Source organism: Pimephales promelas, chromosome 19 (assembly GCF_988280905.1).
Source record: "Pimephales promelas chromosome 19, fPimPro1.hap1.1, whole genome shotgun sequence".
Lineage (NCBI taxonomy): Eukaryota > Metazoa > Chordata > Actinopteri > Cypriniformes > Leuciscidae > Pimephales > Pimephales promelas.
In genome coordinates, this window is record NC_142787.1 from 12,769,692 (window position 1) to 12,789,934 (window position 20,243).

Here is a 20,243-nt window from a genome sequence, read left to right on the forward strand (position 1 = left end):
AGATGGGACGCCATATGCCTGCATCTCTCAATGGATGCTATTGTAAAACCCTTGAACTGCTTTATGACTGTCAGTTGAACTCTAGACCTCAGCTTTACGAGTCTTATATGACATTGAATTGCTCTGTAAAACTTTGGGTTGTCCACTCGAGTGCTTACGACACCGAAGGGTCAGCGATCCTCACACTTACACAAAGGTGCTGTATCAGCGGAGGAAGGGAAAACAGGAAGATAAAACGGAGATTTTGAGTTACTAAACGACGTCAACTGGATTTATATGTTGTGCACGTGCAATTGTACATTATTCTAGGCGGGGTGTCTGTGTGATATTCCGCTCTCAGGATATATCAGGCAATGATGTACCTTTAACAGCATTGCTGCTGCCAGTAGCATGACAGTTGTCACAGGGACTCGGTGGAGTGGGCGGGATCTGGAGAGTGATGATGACCCAGACATCTGACCTGCTGTCTGCTGTCTCTGCCGCATGTGCCGGGAAATACCCAGACATTTGTGCACCGATTACCAAACATAGAACTGAAAATGAAAGAAAATAGCAATAAAATTATCTGGGACGGCAGACTATAGTGTTGTAATTCTTAAATAACAAATAAAAATTGTTTTTTTTTTTTAATCTTTGATTTTTTTTTTTGATAAATATGCTAATGTAAAAAAAGACATAAATTAAAACAGATGCAATGCAAGATACATATTAAACATTAAATATAAAAAAAAATAACTTTTTTGATTGAAAAAATCTATAAAAATTAGATGCAATTTTTGAACTAACTGAAATAAATGAAAAACTGATTATGAAACGTATATCTGAAAATACAATAAAATTATAAAAAAGCAAAAAATTATCTGGGATAGCAGACCAGGGTTGTTATTAAAAAAAAAAATAGATTTCAAAAAAATAAAATTAACCTTCAAATGGTCTTCGTTTCCTGACCCAACCCAACAATTGATTGAGTAATTGTACAAAAAATATAAATTTTTAATCATACAAATAATATATCATTTTTTTTGTTTACTTCTCATTTATTCATTAATGCTGTGTTTTTGGAGATATAAAGTACTTTCGTATCCATAAACCACACAATTCCTCACCTACACCATTAGCTTTAGCATTAGCATATGAGATATTATTTATTTTATGATACATTGCATTTATGCTCTAGTATTAGGCCTTCATTTCTGTGTAAAAAAATTCAGATTTATGCCAGATTTTTATTTTTTGACACATGAAGAAAATATATTTAGCTTTTTTTTTCACATTTCCCATTCATTTCAATGTGGGGTCATATTGACCCCGAAGACCAGAAGTGTAAACAGTTTTTTTACACACCTTCAGAACAACCCAATCAAGCCCAGTTTTGTGTGTGTGTGTTTAGATAGATAAATGTATGAAAAGTCACAAAATCGAAAGAAAACCTTTTTTTTTATTAAGTAAAAGTCGATGACCCGATTGAGGGTTAATAATCTTTCTCATTACTTGTATATATATTTCGAAGTAAAAAATATAATATCATATAAACAATATTAAAATAACACGGCGGCAGACATCACATACTCTTTAAAACAAAAATATGAAATTTCTAAATAATAAGAGCCTGTGAAAATAAAACAGGTGGTGTTCGTGAGCGCTCATATGAGCCCTAGATACTGTACACACTTTTGCCCAATAGACAGTAAAAGCGGCATTACTTCATGAGTGTGTGGAGTCGCGAGGGCTCCAACTGGGACAGGGCCAGTATTTACTCACTCTCTGTGATGTTACTGTTGTTCTGAAGGATCTTTGCAGATGTAACACAAAACACAACATGCAGGGCACTGTGACTGCGATGACGGCCAGCGTCTGCTCCTTCATCTGAACCTGAAACACACAGCAGGAACTGACCTCACAGGTATCAAGAAAAGCGCCCATCTGCCATTTCTCAAGGGAATTAGAGGAACACTCACTGTGAGCTATTAAACCAAATGACATAAAATCACAAAAACACAACTATAAACAATCAGATGTTTGCATTTAGCAGTAATAATGGGTGTTGTTTGTGGAGTTAAAGGATAAGTTCACCGTTTGTAACGGCCGATGGTTTCGATAAGACTTTCATTCGTCGGCTGGGATCCTTTGAGGTTGAATTGAAACAGAAATGACCTTCAAACCCATTGGACCCCATTGAAATGTTTTCCTCAAAAACATTAATTTCTGTCCGACTGAAGAATGAAAGACAGGAACATGGGTGGCGGTGAGTAAATGATCAGGAAAGTGAACTACTGAACAAAATAAAGGCATACTGTGGTGAAATACCAAGACATGTGAACCTTTAACATATTATTTAGACATTCAACTGACTATTAGTAACTATTTCAACATATTCCAACCGGAACAGTCTAGTAGTAATAGTCTAATGAGAGTTAGTCGACATGTAGTTGCAAAGTTACTCATAGTTAAAAGAATGTCTTAAGTGGACTATGGAGATGCGGTGTAACTGAACAACACTCCTCCGGACACTGTACTGTATGAATGCTGTGCTTTGACAAACACACAGTGTTACTGATGGAAATTTTCTTTCTCTGCGAGCTGTAATTACAGTAAACGGCGTCTTCCTGTGCATTCCTGCAGAACAACACAACCCACATGGCCAAACCTGTCAGCCTTTATCTCTTAAACCACTCGCTTTAACGGCAACGGCCACTTAGAATGAAAAAAACAAAACGAGACTTTTATAATCATTCACTGTCATTTTAGATTAGACTAGACTTAGAGTATTTATAAAAACAAATAAACATACTGGTAGTTGTTTTAAAACGCTCACAATTTTATTACATATTAAATAAGTATTACATATTTTAAGCCTAGCAAACAGCTGCTAGGAATTGCTGACATGTTTCAAAACGGTGCTATGTTTGAGCCAACAAGACAGTTGATTGAGGCAATATAAAGCTCGATTTGGAAACGTATATACCCAAATCAGAACCGAAAAAAACCTACGATGAAAAAATTTACTTGCATGGTGTCAAAAACACTCTTTGTCCAGTATCTTCACGAAATATTGATATATGAAGCAAATTTTTTGAAGTGTATCAAAGTGGATTTGCCGCACTGAAAAAGCATGAACAACATGAACCAAATTCTTCCAGTGTTTGAAGGTCAAAGTATACTGTATTGTAAAAAGTGCTTTATAAATAAATGTGACTTGACATAATGCACATTTGTAACATTGTTACATAGATACGTAACAGGGGGTGAGACTGGAATTACTGACGATTCATTTCAGCAGTTCGGAATCGATTCTTTCAGGAGACATTCACTTTATTTGTCATGAACTTTGATATTTAAAACTTTGCAGACTTTTTACCTTCACAAGCAGCTAGTTCATAAGTCACCGCATGAAAGCTATTCAAAAAAATCACTAAAATCTATTACTTTGAATCAAGCAAAGTTTTGTTCATATTGCACTGACCCGTTCCGTACAGGATTATACTGACATGTGTGGATGAAGCATCTTGGAAAACATTTCAGCAACCGATGGCATTTCATTCACAGGCATTTTTGCCTTTCATGATTCATTTATTCTGTAATGGAAAGCACACAAGACAAGAGTGACCGAGGTTCTTTTACTTTCGTTTTCTCCGAAGACACTTTAAAACACTCTTCAAAATCTCCTATGAATCACATGTGCTTTAAAGAATCACAAGAATGTCCAAAATTATAACTGGAGATTTGTTATTTTTATTGGTGGTATTTCACACTGTAGAAAGACTTAATCTGGAACAATCATAACTAATGCAAACAATACTTCTCAACGATGCAAACCAAGCTGTTGTTTTAAATCATCGGTTTATCTGAAACAGAAGTGAGTCCTGATCCAGTTTCATTACATGTGTAAACACTCAATTCATTTCCAACAACCTAAACTTACAGTAAAACCAAAATGTAATATTCTTTCTTTGTTTTTAGTTTTTTTTTAAATAATCTTTCTCATTACTTTTTACATAAATATGCTAATGTAAAAAAATAAAAATAAAATAAACAGATGCTATGCAAGATACAGGGGGAAATAATCATACACATTAAACATTAAATATAAAATTTAATGTAAAAAAAAAAGAATCACCCAACAACAGAAAAAAATATGTTCATGTAAAGATCCCCAAAGGAAACCGAACAAATTAATAAAAATAGCATAAACATACGGGCCCTTTAAGCTTTAAGTTTGTGACGTAAATGTAACAGGGACGTAATAAGACCTAAAATGATCTCCAGTAACGGGGCGCTGGGAAATATCTGCCCTACGGTCGGGTCTATTCATTATATAATCCGACGGGAAAGATCGTCCATCTCTCTACCTAAAATATATGAAAACAAAAACTGGGGAACCAAACAGCAATGCACCAAATGCGGTGTGTAGTTGTCTATACAATAATGTACATGCAATTATCTGAATCTATAATGTACATAAATCATACACTAAACTGCATTTACATGGGAAAGTTGCGTATTTTATTACACAAGTATCTAAATATTTGTATTCATATTATGCTTAGAAAATCACTTAAATTCAATATGCTTTCTTAGGTGTATGTATATGTTTGTATACACACACACACATACATGTATATAAATAAAGGTTTTGGTTTTTCTTTGTGCAGATGCTCGATTATAGAGATGGGTACGATGAACAAAACATAGTGGCAATAAATAAATTAATATTAAAAAAGCAAAGCATCTTACATATAAAGCAAGCCAGAAATGGTCAAATATTATTTATTTGTAACTTACTATATATAGTGATACGTGAAGAAGCTGCGCATAATAATCAGCTCAATAATAATCATTCTTAATGGGGTCAAAGCATCTTCGCAAAGTGTTATTAACGTTCACCTTTAGTCAAGAAAGGTTTTGGTTGTACTCATTTTCCCTACATCTGAACAGAAACAAGAAAACAAGCAAATGATTATCACCATCAACTGAAGTGTTTTAGCTACATCAGACCTGTGACTGAAACCCCAAATCGTACCATTCCCAGAATCCAGTGCATCCGGCGCTGGGTGTCTGGATGTTTATTTTGCCCTTTGAATGGTGTGACGAGGACGGAAGCTCAGGGTTTGGATATGACGACGCGCGAGCCGTACGTAGGCACTTGAGCTGCACGAGCGCGCACACACACACACAGACACACACACAGACACCTGAACAGACGTCCCGCGTCCTCCATCAGGGCGAGTCCATGCTGAACAGCTCGATGCCCTGAGAGTTCCAGTGCAGGCCGACTCCAGAGTTAAAGACCAGAGACCAGACGTACGGGATGAAGAAATCCTCAGGCTGCTCTTCCTCCACGTATTTAAACTTCAGCTCCGGGAATAACTGCATGAGGATCACACACAAAGTTACAAACTGCTGATGAAATGTTTAAACAAAACAATGCATCCCTACATGACTCATCCAGCAGACAAAACGTTGACATTTATTTATTTGTTTTATTCAGCGAAAAACCTTGGCTCATTGACATCAGTGTTATTTGAGAATTATTCTATTCTATTCTACTATTATATTCTTTATTATTGTTTTCACGAACATTTGACAAAGTGCATTAAATGATTTCAGAAATATTGCCTTCAGAAGAAGATGATTAATAAACAAAACAAAAAAAGTAAGAAGTACTTTAAATTATTTTGGTAAATACACCTATTAATATGGAAGCTTGGTTCCGCCACTGAATACATTTTTATCTAAAAGATAATTGCAACTTTTTATCTCACAATTCTGACTTTTTTCTCTCACATTTGTGAGATTTTGCAATTCTGAAGTCTTGTACATACTGTAAATTGTGAGATATAAACTTGCAATTCTGATTTTTTACTTAATTTCGAGCTAATATCTCATAATTCAGACTTCATATCTCGCAGTTTGTAAAAAATATGTATGTATTTTATAGTATTCATTAATATTTTTATATTTTATTCATTTTAATTTCCATTTTAGTAATTGTAATACTTCAACTTTAAGTATTAAACTAATTGCAGTTAATTTTTTTTTACATTTATTTAGTCATTTGCAATCGATTTAACTTATGTAAAGTCTCATTTTGAAGAAACTAATTTTTGTTCTTTAGACTAACACGCACTTATGACGTTCACAATGAGCAAGAATGCCGATCAAGTCGATTTTGATTTAATGTGACTAAGTGTTAGATCACATATGCACAGATGTTTTTAAAGTCTTAAAAGTTCTGTTATTATTGTACATGTAAAAAAGTTTCAAGAAAGGGCCGAGAGCAAATGAAGAGCGTAAATAAGCATTCATAATGAGTCTTTACAGATCCGCGTAACCTGTCGGCGTGCGTGATCTGGTTTCAGGAGAAGCGGGTGCAGTTTGGACGCAGGTGTAATTCCATCCGCCTGTGAGGTAAATACACTTGAGTTTGATTGATTATATGACAGACGGGAACACCTCAGACGCTGCTTTCATGTTTAAATACAAGCCTCTTAACCCCTGGTAAAGCGAGACGCTAGCGACCGTCTCCTGTGTGCTAATCAGCGTGAGGAGGTGTGTGTGTGTGTGTGTGTGTGAGCTAACCGGAGGGTTTGAGTTCCTCACACACAACGCACAACAGTGAGCGTCTACGTTTACAGACGCCTCGGCCTTGGAAGGATTTTCCCATCATTCCTTTTATTTTCAATAATTCTCAGGCTTGATCCAAACCAATAAGCTACGAGATGATTCACAATGATTTTTTTAGAACTAGATCTTTATCGTTATAGTTTATAATTCTTAAAAAAAAATAATTACAATAAACCCATCTATCCTATCCATCCATCATTATTGATTTCCATTACACGAGAGTAGATGTTAAAACTCGACAGTGACTTTGGCATCTCCCCTCCGTCCCCCATTCAACTCAGCCCAGCTTACTGATCTTTACATCCCTCCTGCTGCTGCTAGGCTTGCTCCTTCCTCGTAGTTCACATGTGACCTAACCACTATCTCACAATCTCTACGCAACCCAACCATATGCGCCAACCCGTTTGACTAAGGCTGTCTTCGTTAAAGTAGGTTCAGTGGCAACGGTTCATATAACCTACCGCAAAACACAATGGGCCCTATTTTAACAATCTGAAACGCAAGTGTCAAAGCGCATGGCGCAAGTAACTTTGTGGGCGGGTCCCGGCGCTGTTGCTATTTCCCCGGCGGGATAAATGCCTCTTGCGCCTGGCGCAAATCTAAAAGAGGTTGGTCTGAAGTAGCTTCATTATTCATAGGTGTGGTTTGGGCGTAACGTGAAATAAACCAATCAGAGCGTCATCCAACATACCCTTTAAGAACAGGAGCGCATGTTGCATGACAGATTGTTATTATAACGGCGATGAGACCGACGATCTTGTCAGGACAGTGAAAGACAGAGAGGTGACGTTGTATGGGGATGGGAGAAACTCTCGCACATCAGCGTCGGTTAAACATTATAGCCTATACGTATGTTTCTTGCCACTATTGGGCAAACAGGTCTGATCCTTCAGTAACTAGTCTTAAAAATGGGTAATTCGGTTTTTCATCTTCATGTAAACCACAATGATTTCCCTCATGTGTTTTCCTTTTTATAATGTATGATTTGCAAAAATAAAAACTACTGCATCTGTGTTGATGAGAGTATCAGTGTATGTGCGTTGTGTACTCGCTACATTATGGGCAAGCATGCGCGCTTAAAGGGTTAGTTCACCCAAAAATTAAAATTAAGTCATTAATTACTCACCCCCTGTACCAACCCCGTAAGACCTTCGTTCGTCTTCGGAACACAAATGAAGATATTTTTGATTCAATTTGAGAGCTGTATAACTACCACATTGGCTCCTAAGGGACTGCCTCTTGACGGCCCAGAAAGTCAATGAAGAAAATGTTTAAATATCCCAAGTGACTACCGTGGCTCAACTATATGTTTATCAAGCGACGAGAATACTTTTTGTGCGAAAAAACAAACAAAAATAACGAGTTTATTCGACAATTCCTTTTCTTCCTTGTAGGCCAGAAACGAGACTTCCTTAGATTTCCACGACGCATGCGCGAGAATTGCGATCTCCTTACACGACTTCAGTTCAGTTCTCGCGCATGCGTCGTGGAAATCTAAGGAAGTCTCGTTTCTGGCCTACAAGGAAGAAAAGGAATTGTCGAATAAACTCGTTATTTTTGTTTGTTTTTTCGCACAAAAAGTATTCTCGTCGCTTGATAAACATATAGTTGAGCCACTGTAGGCACATGGGATATTTAAACATTTTCTTCATTGACTTTCTGGGCCGTCAAGAGGCAGTCCCTTAGAAGCCAATGTGGTAGTTATACAGCTCTCAAATTTAATCAAAAATATCTTCATTTGTGTTCCGAAGACGAACGAAGGTCTTACGGGGTTGGTACAGCATGGGGGTGAGTAATTAATGACTTAATTTTCATTTTTGGTTGAACTAACCCTTTAAAATAGCATTATGAACAACGTGCCACTGATTTTAGACCAAGTTTTTTCTGGTCAGTCTGGTCAATCGATCGATGAGAGTCTATCTATCTATCTATCTATCTATCTATCTATCTATCTATCTATCTATCTATCTATCTATCTATCTATCTATCTATCTATCTATCTATCTATCTATCTATCTATCTATCTATCTATCTATCTATCTATCTATCTATCTATCTATCTGCTCTGTAAAAAAAAAGCTCTCTGTGCAGATTTGACTTGGTAAAAATGGCTGCTGTTTCTGTAGTTCACTATCAATGACCTCTGACCCATCTCTAAACAAACACAACAGCTGATTCCAGCCCACAGGAAGCTCTCAAACATATAGCTGACTCTAGGCTGCCAACAGGACTTCCAGAAACAGGAAGCTGTCTGTCTGTGGCTCTGAGTAACACTGTTCACTCTTGGCTTAATTTGTAGTACCACAGAAATCCTCCTTCCGTTCTTTTCAGAGTCCATGGAGGAAAAGAAACCCAGAAGACATGAAGGAACTCCTTTCACTGGAACTTTACAGTTCCCCTGGAGCGATTCTGCAAACAAATGCTGTCATTTCCCATCAGTGCAAAAAAAAAAAAAAACGCCTGGTGAAACACCGCTTTCAACGGCTGCTGCAATGAGCAACTCCGTGGAAGACGTTGTCACTGAAATTTGAGTTTGAGGCAGTGAAGATATTCAGAGTTTTGTTTCAGACTAGGTTTGCATGCAGAAAAACACATGCAAACTTGATGGCACATGCAAACACAGCCTTTCAAACAAACAAAACATTGTGTCTTGTGAGTTCTTGTGGATTTAATGTACTTAATATGAGCTTTATCAAAAAACAATTAATAATAATCAATTCAGAAATGGACACTGGTGTACGAATTGATGCCATAGAAAGGACGGTATTAATCTAAATCATTCATTTGTGCATCATGTTGAAATGAGGAAAAAAAACAACATATAACAACATATTTTCTTGTATACATCCATAATGTGGGCTCTAAAAGTCTAAATAATACAAAATGTTCTTCTTTAATATGCAAATTCAGGGGGTATCATCCTACGAAATCATTCTGAACCATTTCAAGTACGATACAGGGGAAGCAGATGGACTTATCTTCAAATGGCACCATTTATTTTCAAGTATTACATCTTTTTATGAATGAAAGCCAGTATCACTAATATTATAGCTACTGATGTCTCGATGAAATTGATTTCCCCCCTAATTTTAAATATTAGGCTTCAAAAAATATAAAAACTTTTAATTTAAAGGGCACCTATTATGCCCCTTTTTACAAGATGTAATATTGGTCTCAGAATGTATTTGTGAAGTTTCAGCTCAAAATACCCCACAGTTAATTTATTATAACCATTTGAAAATGTCATTTTGGGGCCTGTTTGAAAATGAGCTGTTTTGAGGCATACCACTTTAATGCAAATGAGCTGCATATCCCCGCCCTGCCTTTGGCTGAGGGCGTAACTTGATACCTATGGCAGTCGGTCTAAGCAGAAGAGGAGAGTGAGAGACGCGCTGTTTTGTCTGTCATTCAGCGTAGGTTTAATTCGGAATAAATAAATAGCACGAAGAGACTCAGGCAGAATAAACACAAATGAGAATGGACCAGTATGTCTCGGTATGGTTATTTGATACATTTATGTACTTTAGCGTTGTAATCACGTCCTCTTTGCAAGTATGGTGGAGCAACACACACACACAGACACACAAACGCTGGCGAATTTTTTTTTAAAACTAACATAACATACACATTCTGTGATAAAGTTTGCTACGTAACTTACAAGCGAAATTACATTTATGCGAGGGACCTGTGGCGTCATGTTTACTTGTCATACAGATGCTTCTGTGGCAAATGTGAGAAGATGGCTAACTTACAGAACAAGAACATATATGCGGTTTTTAATACAATATCTTTAAAAATATATATATTTATAAACGTGTGGTTACACACTATACAAACAAGGTTTAAATTATATACACAGACATCCTACGACGACAACAACTTTAGACGCATTTGTTATTGAATTGGCTGACATCGACTGAAAAGACTATTTGCTCAAAAATCTTAAAATACACTTACTGTTACTGGATGTGACGGTGGATCGCAAACAGTAGATGACGATCCACACTTGAGGATTAACTTTTAAGCCACAACAACAGGATTAACCCACGAGTCCACGGCAGAACAATTATGTTTCCAAGAGACATTACCGGCTGTCGTTGAAACAATGGAGGATGATGTGTACAGATCACCGAGGGCGGGGTCTAGGCCACAGCCACACTGTCAATCAAACCCCTTGCTCAAGTCTACGTCACAAAGCGCTGAATCTTAGAACAGCTCGTTCTGAGACAGTGCACATGATTTATTGAGATTGTAAAAAAAACACTGGGTGGATTTTTATCATTCTAGGGTCGTTTTGCTCACACACTGCCAACACACATTTATGTTCAAACACCATGTAAAAGTGAATTTTCCATAATAGGTGCCCTTTAAGTGAACTTAAAACAATCCTCACTTAAACCCATAATAACTGTCACTTATCCTACCTGAACCATACAGAAATTGAATAAGTTTATAAAACAGTCCGCACAGCATAAATTATCAATGAAATATAGATTCATCCTTATCAAAGGTACAAGCGTTCTTTAGTCAAAAGCAGTTAGTAATTTTCTCCGTTCCCTCTGTTCTTTAGGTTAACTTTACTGACAGACAGAATTAATGGCTCCTGTCACTTTAAGATCTGCCGCTGCTGACGGGATCTCAAGCATCTTATTCTCTCACTACTATTTATTTCCATTTAAGATTTTATTTCACTAATTTAAGTCTGTTCTTGTGAGGATACTCGAAAAAAACTGACATTTTGGCATACATGTGTATGTTTTTATTTTAAGCATTTTTATTCTTCATTTTTTCCTCACGGCCGCACGCCGGAGATCCAGCACAGTGCCAGAATACTTTAAGCCCTGTATATAAATAGATATTTAAATATAAATGTTTAGAAAATATATATTTATTAAATTCCTTTTTTATTAGTTTCATGACAATTATGCAAATTTCACTCTATATTCTGTTTTTTATTCATTTGTAAATTTGTAATTTGTAAAATGACTTCGACTTTTGTAAATGAAGTCATGGATATTTAGTGACAGCCACAAGTTACAGGCAAGATTTCACTAGCAAATAAGGACACTATAAATCAGGGAGTTAGCAGAGAATAAATGAGTGAACACACCTGCTCATTCTGCATCATTCTTCTATTTATCTGATATTATGTCCAATGAAATGTCACAAACAAAAAGAAATAGTGCTTGGTCACCAGGGTTATTATAGTTAACTAAATACTGACAACAACATTGTCAAAATGATCCCCGTTCACAGATCTGTGAAAATGAGGGGGAAAAAAGGCTGTATTATGCATGCCAGACCAGAAGTCGGAGATATCACTTTGTCAGGAAACAAACACGTCGAACACGTAGCCTAATATACATGCGTGACCATGATAATATACATGCGTGACCGTGATAAGACATCGCCGTTTTCACAAATTCACGTTTTTGTTGTTTACATGAACCCGTTTTCAAATGTTCCCGCTTTCAGGCCCACAAAACAGCGCTATTGTATAAATGAACTGCAAAAATGCATAAAAGTTTTCCCTTTTCATTTGAAAGCGGTGTCGTGTAAACGGCCCCTAAAACCATAAAAACATTTCCGTTAACTTATATAAACATTAACTGAAAGAAAATAAAGAAATTCAACTTATTTTATTTTAGCTAGTTGCAAAGGCAACATTTGTAATTTTAATTTAGTTTAACTTGATAAAAATTATTAATAAATAAATTGGAAAATAATAAAAATGCTAAAACCGCAAACAAAATGACTAAAACATTAAATTAAAATCTAAATGAAAATGATTAAAACTATAATAGTATCTCAAAATAAATTTGTTGTTCATTTTGGACATAAATGGGCAGAATATTTACAAGAATGAATTTGGCAGACGCGACTCATTCTCTGGGAATCGAATGCATGAAGCTGGCATTGTTTAAAGATACAGGAATTCATACAGGTTAATTATTTAATTGGGTTTAAGCTACAATGTACGTTTTGAATGATCAACAAAGCAAACCTTCTAAGATTTCCACATTACTATGAACACTACTCTTCAAAAGTTTGCGGTCTGTGAGATTTGTAATCTCACAGTCTCTTATGCTCACCAAGGCTGCAATTATTTGATCAAAAATACTGTGAAAATATTGAAATATTATTACAGTTTTAAATAACTTTTACAATAGTGTACATCTCAATCATTAGAGTGATAGTATTCAATCAGACAGCTGCCGGTTTGAACAGCTACAGGAGTCGAGCCGTGACTGAACAAGCCAACACAACCCAAGCATGATCCAGCTCAACCAAACGCTTACAATGTCCAACGCCTAAACCCAGCAGCTGTGAGGTGGCGGGTCCATCAACAGTGATCTGACCCAACCCCAATCAACCCGAGTCGACCCAAGCCAGCGCTCAGGTGAGTCGCCTACCAATCGACAGCAGGTAAGCTGCCCATCGGTGTTAATAATGCATCAGCATCCTATCATATTCCCCAGCGCTCTCATTGTGAAAGACAGAGGCTGTATTGAAGCGCTTTCATATCTGACTCCACAGAAAGGGCTCAGAACTTGGCTGGACTCGCTGACTCCGGGTCTGCTGGCTCGGCTACACTGCGGCTCTATTCATGGCCGGTCAAAGTCTGTCTGTTCCTTTCAGACGGCATACAAGCACACGGACCCGGTCTGTCACACGTGGGAGGACATGAAGCGACTCCCGTGATGAGGGACTCCAGGTCACAAGGTCAACGACTTTCAGAATGGTAGAACACAAGGGATGATTAGTTCATTCTTTATAGTTTTCAAAACTTTACGGGTCAACGCGTCAGAACACGTCAAGAACTTCCCTTTTGTTATATTGGTCCCTAAAATCAAGAGAAATTAACTATATAAAGAAACTATATTTTTCTTGCTGAAAATGTATATATTTTAAAACTGTGACAATATTTCCATCAATTAAGCACATTTTCCACAAATTGCCATTAGTGAAGAAAACTAATAATCCAAGTCTCATTACGAAAAAACAAAAACAAAACGTATTTACACATCATTGCAGAATTTATTTCATAAAGGTTTATTATTTCATATTTCAAAAAAAATTATAAATAAATTCAAAAGAGAATTCAATGAGAATCTTGGGTAAACTGTGCTTAATTTTCACGAAAGCAATAAAACAGAAAACAAACAAACAAAAAATATAAATATTATAACTAAAAATAAATAAAAGCGCTATATATATATATATATATATATATATATAAAGCGCTACATATATATATATATATATATACACTGTATATGTATAATTTATCAAATGTATACAATTAAAGTAAATAAAAAATATAAATAAAATGTAACTTTTGAAAGCTAACAAAATAACTTTCAAATACAAATATCATGTAATTCTTTGAATATTACAGAATTTAAATGTGTGGATGGCTTACAAATAAAAGGTCTTCATCATGAAGTGAATAAACTTCAGGAAATAAACTAGTTCTGGGATTCATGTCAGAGTACATATGAGTCCCAGTGAGGGCAGAAGAAAACCAAGAGCTATTTAAACTCTAAGATGTTCTCTGAACTGAAGTCTTGCGTCAAACTGTTATCTTCCAAGTTCTCAAACGCACACACAGAGAGAGAGAGAGAGAGAGAGAGAGAGAGAGAGAGAGACATACACCCCCCTGCGGGGCCCCAGTGTTTCCTGGGAAGAGAAGGGCCAGACAGAGCCCTGGCAGAATTGGCTCATGGTTGGCTGAGCTCCAAGGTCGCCAGTCGGCTTGGCCCTGGTTTGCAGCAGTCGGAGCCTCAGAGCAGAAACTGTTCACTAACACACACACAAATCGGTCGGCTCATGCACACAGGGGAAATGGACACAGATGATTTTACATTAAAATAGGGGCAAAAACAAACACACATATATTAGACACACAGACACACACATTCTATTAATGAACTGAGAAAGAGGCATTAATCACTTGTCTGTGATTCAGGAGAATGGGCCGACTGATTCAAGCTGATAGAAGAGCAACTTTGACTGAAATAAACACTCGTTACAACTGAGGTATGCAGCAAAGCATTTGTGAAGCCACAACACGCACAACCTTGAGACGGATGGGCTACAACAGCAGAAGACCCCACCGGGTACCACTCATCTCCACTACAAATAGGAAAAACAGGCGACAATTTGCAAGAGCTCAGCAAAATTGGATGGTTAAAGACTGGAAAAATGTTTCCTGGTCTGATGAGTCTCGATTTCTGTTGAGACATTCAGATGGTAGAGTCAGAATTTGGATCCATCATGCCTTGTAACCACTGTGCAGGCTGGTGGTGGTGGTGTAATGGTGTGGGGGATGTTTTCTTGGCACACTTTAGGCCCCTCAATGCCAATTGGGCATCGTTTACATGCCACGGCCTACCTGAGTATTGTTTCTGACCATGTCCATCCCTTTATGGCCACCATGTAGAGAGAGACAACTCAACGCCTGTGAAGAGACGACTCAACGCCGGCGATATGTTATGCCCTAAATTATTACATGATTAACTAAATGTATTTTTCATGTACATTTCTGAAATGCACTTTCTGTAAAGCTGCTTTGAAACAATAATTATTGTGAAAAGCGCTATACAAATAAATTTGAATTGAACTGAATGTCCCCATCCTCTGATGGCTACTTCCAGCAGGATAATGCACCATGTCACAAAGTTCGAATCATTTCAAATTGGTTTCTTGAACATGACAATGAGTTCACTGTACTAAAATGGCCCCCACAGTCACCAGATCTCAACCCAATAGAGCATCTTTGGGATGTGGTGGAACGGGATCTTCGTGTCCTGGATGTGCATCCCACAAATCTCCATCAACTGCAAGATGCTCTCCTATCAATATGGGCCAACATTTCTAAAGAATGCTTTCAGCACCTTGTTGAATCAATGCCACGTAGAATTAAGGCAGTTCTGAAGGCGAAAAGGGGTCAAACACAGTATTAGTATGGTGTTCCTAATAATCCTTTAGGTGAGTGTACACTGCAATTGTAAATGTCTGATCTGTGAATCTGCATATTACATATTCATTTTCTATGTTTACTGTGTACTTCTTTGTCTAGTAAATTATATGTGTAACTTTTTTGTACCTCGACTTTTTATCTTGGCCAGGTCGTCGTGTTGCAAAAGTTGGCAACCTATTAGATTAGGATGAAATTCAAAACATTTTGGGATGCGATTATGATTTTCAGAATTACATGTACTGATAAATTGTTCAAAAAAGGACCAGAATTATAATTTGGGGTCAGTAAGACTTTTTTTAAAGAAATGTTTTCAGCAAGGAAGCACAACTGTTTTCAACATTTATAATAATTTCAGAGATTTTTCTTGAGCACAAATCATTATAGCAGAATGATTTCTGAAGGATCATGTGACTTGAGTAATGATGCTGAAAATACAGCTTTGAACACAGGAATAAATTGTATTTTAATATATATTGACATAGAAAACAGTTATTCTAAATCATAATAATCTATCACAATATTTTCATTGTATTTTTGATCAAATAAATGTAGCTTTGGTGAGCCGAAGAGACTCCATTCAAAATCAAAATAAAAAAGTCAGTTCAGCTTTTAAAAGCATTAGAAAACAGAAATATCTCCAAAACCCGAATTGAGAAAGCAGTCTTTTTCATGACTAGTTAAGTGTCATATCTTAGTATTTCAAAATGCATCCAAAAGCCTTTATAAAAGCATGTGTGTGTGTGTCTGTGTGTTGTCGCCCTCCCTCACAGGAGCCACGGTGTCTCTGTCTTATCACCATGCAACACACACACACCAGCGCACTGGCCAAACAACAAATTCCACCGCCTCTGTCACTCCGTCCACATCACACACGGCTGTCGCAGCTCCTATTCAACACTAAAGAGAGAGAGAGAGACAGAAAGAAAAAGAAGAGACAGAAAGAGGTAGAGCTCTGGGCAGACAGGCAGTCTGGCCCTTCACGCTTCCTTTTGTGTGCGTGTTTGTGGTGGAATAAGGGCCGTCTGTACCAGGACCGAGGGTACGGAACATCCCTCAAGCGCAGTTGCTCTCTTGGGACTCTGATTCTGATAAGTGTTGCCTACTGCATGCTTGAGTGTGTGTGTGTGTGTGTGTACGAGTCTGGATGTCTAGACGAGAATTTTTCATTCCCAGTCCTGGGGACGCCCAGGACACAAACACAACCCCACACACACACACAGAGAGAGAGAGAACGTATTAACAGAAATGCACCAATAAACTTCTAGAGAAAACCTAGTAGAAATTAGACATGCAAGACTTTATGCAATATTAAAATAACTAGTCAGTGTATTGCATAATAAACTTGCTCAATATGTATATATGTACATATACACATACATGTGTAAATAACACATACATACACATAGTGACTGTGGGGGCCATTTTAGTACAGTGAACTCATTGTCATGTTCAAGAAACCAATTTGAAATGATTCGAGCTTTATGACGTGGTGCATTATCCTGCTGGAAGTAGCCATCAGAGGATGGGTACATGGTGGCCATAAAGTGATGGACATGGTCAGAAACAATGCTCAGGTAGGCCGTGGCATTTAAACAATGCCCAATTGGCACTAAGGGGCCTAAAGTGTGCCAAGAAAACATCCCCCACACCATTACACCACCACCACCAGCCTGCACAGTGGTAACAAGGCATGATGGATCCATGTTCTCATTCTGTTTATGCCAAATTCACAAATGCTTTGCTGCATACCTCGGTTGTAACGAGTGGTTATTTCAGTCAAAGTTGCTCTTCTATCAGCTTGAATCAGTCGGGCCATTCTCCTCTGACCTCTAGCATCAACAAAGCAGTTTCGCCCACAGGACTGCCGCAAACTGGATGTTTTCCCTTTTAAAAATAAATTATATATATATATATATATATATAGTATATAGTAATAATGAATTGTTACGTATCTTTACATATATATTGATTGATGCATTTGCGCGGAGTACGTGCATGACCGTGATCTAACGTAACCCCGGTCATGTGACTATGCTTGGCAAATCGCGTCTGGGCGCGTGAGTGTTTAATCAGGCCGCGGCGTCTTCCTCATTCAGAAGTGTGGGGAAGTCGATCGACGGCTGTGGACAGGTGTATGTTTTACAAACTTTTCACTCTTGTGATCGATTTATGCTTTCAAGTTAAGCTTATTGTAACTCTTTAGAACAACTTACTGGCTGTAGGGAATTCGTCGCCGCTATCACGTTATGTTTAAAGAGGAATTGGTGAGTATTCTGAATGAATGAATGAGAATGAGCTATATGCTAAACAGTGGCACTGAACGTTGATATTAGCATTGCCTGCTTTAGACAAATGTTTGGATTCATTGTATGTCGTTATGAAGTATTGGTTGAAGTAATTTTTATTTTTACAAATGGATTTGTTTACTTTATATTAAGTATGTTTATATGCACCATGGCATTGGTTTGTTTGGAGTTTGTGTCGGTAATGCAACTTCAATATTGTTTTTTGATTGTGTTGATTTAATGTTGTATTTAATGTTTATTATGTGTATGTTGTGCATTTATCATTTATTTTGTAAGGATCTAGAGTTGGGTAATGAGAATATTTTAGTGTGGATTGAGCTAAAAAAAAAATGTAATGCAAACCTTGTTCCAATTCAGCTCTTATTTACTAGTCCTGTTGTGTACTATAGGGCAGGTTCTTTCTCTCTGGTTGGAGATAAATGATGGTGAGCTAAATTACTACGGTTGGGAGCCGATCATCTGAGCCACATCCACTGAACAGCCGCCCTTGTTGGTCTGGTAGGAAGGTTGTCTGCAGCCTGTCCCCCCCACACTTCTCCATATACTAGTACTTCAGTCCCTCAAGCATATCTTTTCATCTGATGAACAATAACCTATGGATTAATCAATACAAACTTTCATAAAAACCCTTGTGGGTTGTTGCGCGTGGTCTTGACGAGTTTTTTTTCCATTTTGATTTTTTTTTGTTTTGTATACCATTTGTTGTAATCTTCATCATTTTATCTGACTTGAAAAATAACCACAAAAAGTGCACTTAACTATAACTGATTCAACTGCAGTCTGTCAATATTTTGAGTTTTTTCCTATTTTTCTTTTCTTATCTTTGGTTGCAATTATGTTTGTTTAATTATTTTCTTTCCAATATATGGTACCAGTACCAAAAGTAACTTTCTGTTTCTGTGTTGTTACTGACCACCAGCTCCTGTAGTCAAACTTTAGGTAAACTAGTTAACCTCACTAAATCGTTAATAGACAACAAATGTGGTCTATCTGTTTTACAAAGCAGCTTATTATAAGTTCACACAACGGCCAACCCAACTTGTTGCTAAAGTCTCAAACAAAACTTTTAAATAACACTCAAAGATTCAGTCACAAGAATGTCTTCCCCATAATGGTGCTCACACTGAGAACGATTTGCAATGACAAGACAATATACATCAGCCCATGCATGAAGGTCTGCGGGTGTTTCTCAGAAGCAGCGGACGCCGAACAATTTCTATCGGCCCTCAAACTCATTCGTCTGGCCATTAACATGATGGATGTTGTCTGTGATATCTGAAACACTGAACATGTGATAGAACACGCAATTAAACGGCGGATGAACGGCACATACCGGCCACTTTTTCCCTGATTTAGGGGGATCAGAGGGGATTGTGGGTAAGGATAAGAAGGTAACGAGACACGAGCTGGAGATTTATTCCAGTCTTTTAGCCCGTATATCAGAGACAGATATGTGTGATTTCCTGTTCTTCTGGAGATGTCATTACCCGCATGTGTTATAAAGTGTAATGGATGGCCCCGGAGGAGTCGTTTGTGATAATGAAGATGAGGCCTGACCCGCTCTCAAACATGATTGCTCGTGTGTTCAGACACCCGCCGCTCACTCTCGCTCTTGCTGTGCATCAGATAAAGCACAGCTTAATTTACCTGCTACATGTAGGTACAAAATGATCAGTCGCCAAATGCTAAACAACAAAAAACTTTAGTGTAAAGTTTGCCAAAGAAATTCAGCAAGAGGCCTCGCTGATACCAAAACTGCTACTGATGTCTCTGTGAAATTGACATTTTTCTCAATTTTAGCCATTAATTACAGGCATTCAGAATTACAGTATAATTGAAAGCTATCATTTATAAACTTATACCGTAACTTAGCGTCTAACTCAAACACTGGCCAGTGAAATCGAACAATTTATTAGCCTATTTTTATCACTTGTAAATGGTTTAAAAGCATTTGCTTGAATAAGAGTGTGATCATGTATTGTAACGCTAGCCAAAGGATGACGGGGGAAAAAACAGATACTGCGTTAATTGCACTGATATTTTTTCTGAAACTTTTTAAAAGTGTATTTAAAAATATTTGTATACTTTTTCTTTCAATAAATATATATACACGCATATTTGTTTTGCATTAGTTAGTAATTAGTAAAATATACTTTTACTAAATATACTTAAAATTTATTTGAAAACATATATTTAAATAAAAAATATATACATAAAGAGTTTTAAACAGGACTAATAATACAAACAAAAAATTAATAGAAAACTGCAAAACACATTGGTTGCTTAGAAATATAATTTATCTGGATGATTATTTATTTATGAAATTAATA

At 37.0% G+C, this 20,243-nt stretch overlaps 1 protein-coding gene across 1 annotated transcript in view; it reads right to left on the reverse strand.

The window, feature by feature from the left end:
* Positions 1 to 3,709: 3,709 nt before the first annotated feature.
* dym (dymeclin) overlaps positions 3,710 to 20,243 on the reverse strand; it is an 81,052-nt gene continuing 64,518 nt past the window's right edge. Inside the window, exon 17 of the mRNA XM_039661050.2 lies at positions 3,710 to 5,367. Coding sequence (XP_039516984.2) covers positions 5,218 to 5,367 — 150 coding nt within the window. The 3' untranslated portion in view covers positions 3,710 to 5,217. The remainder of the gene's footprint in view (positions 5,368 to 20,243) is intronic.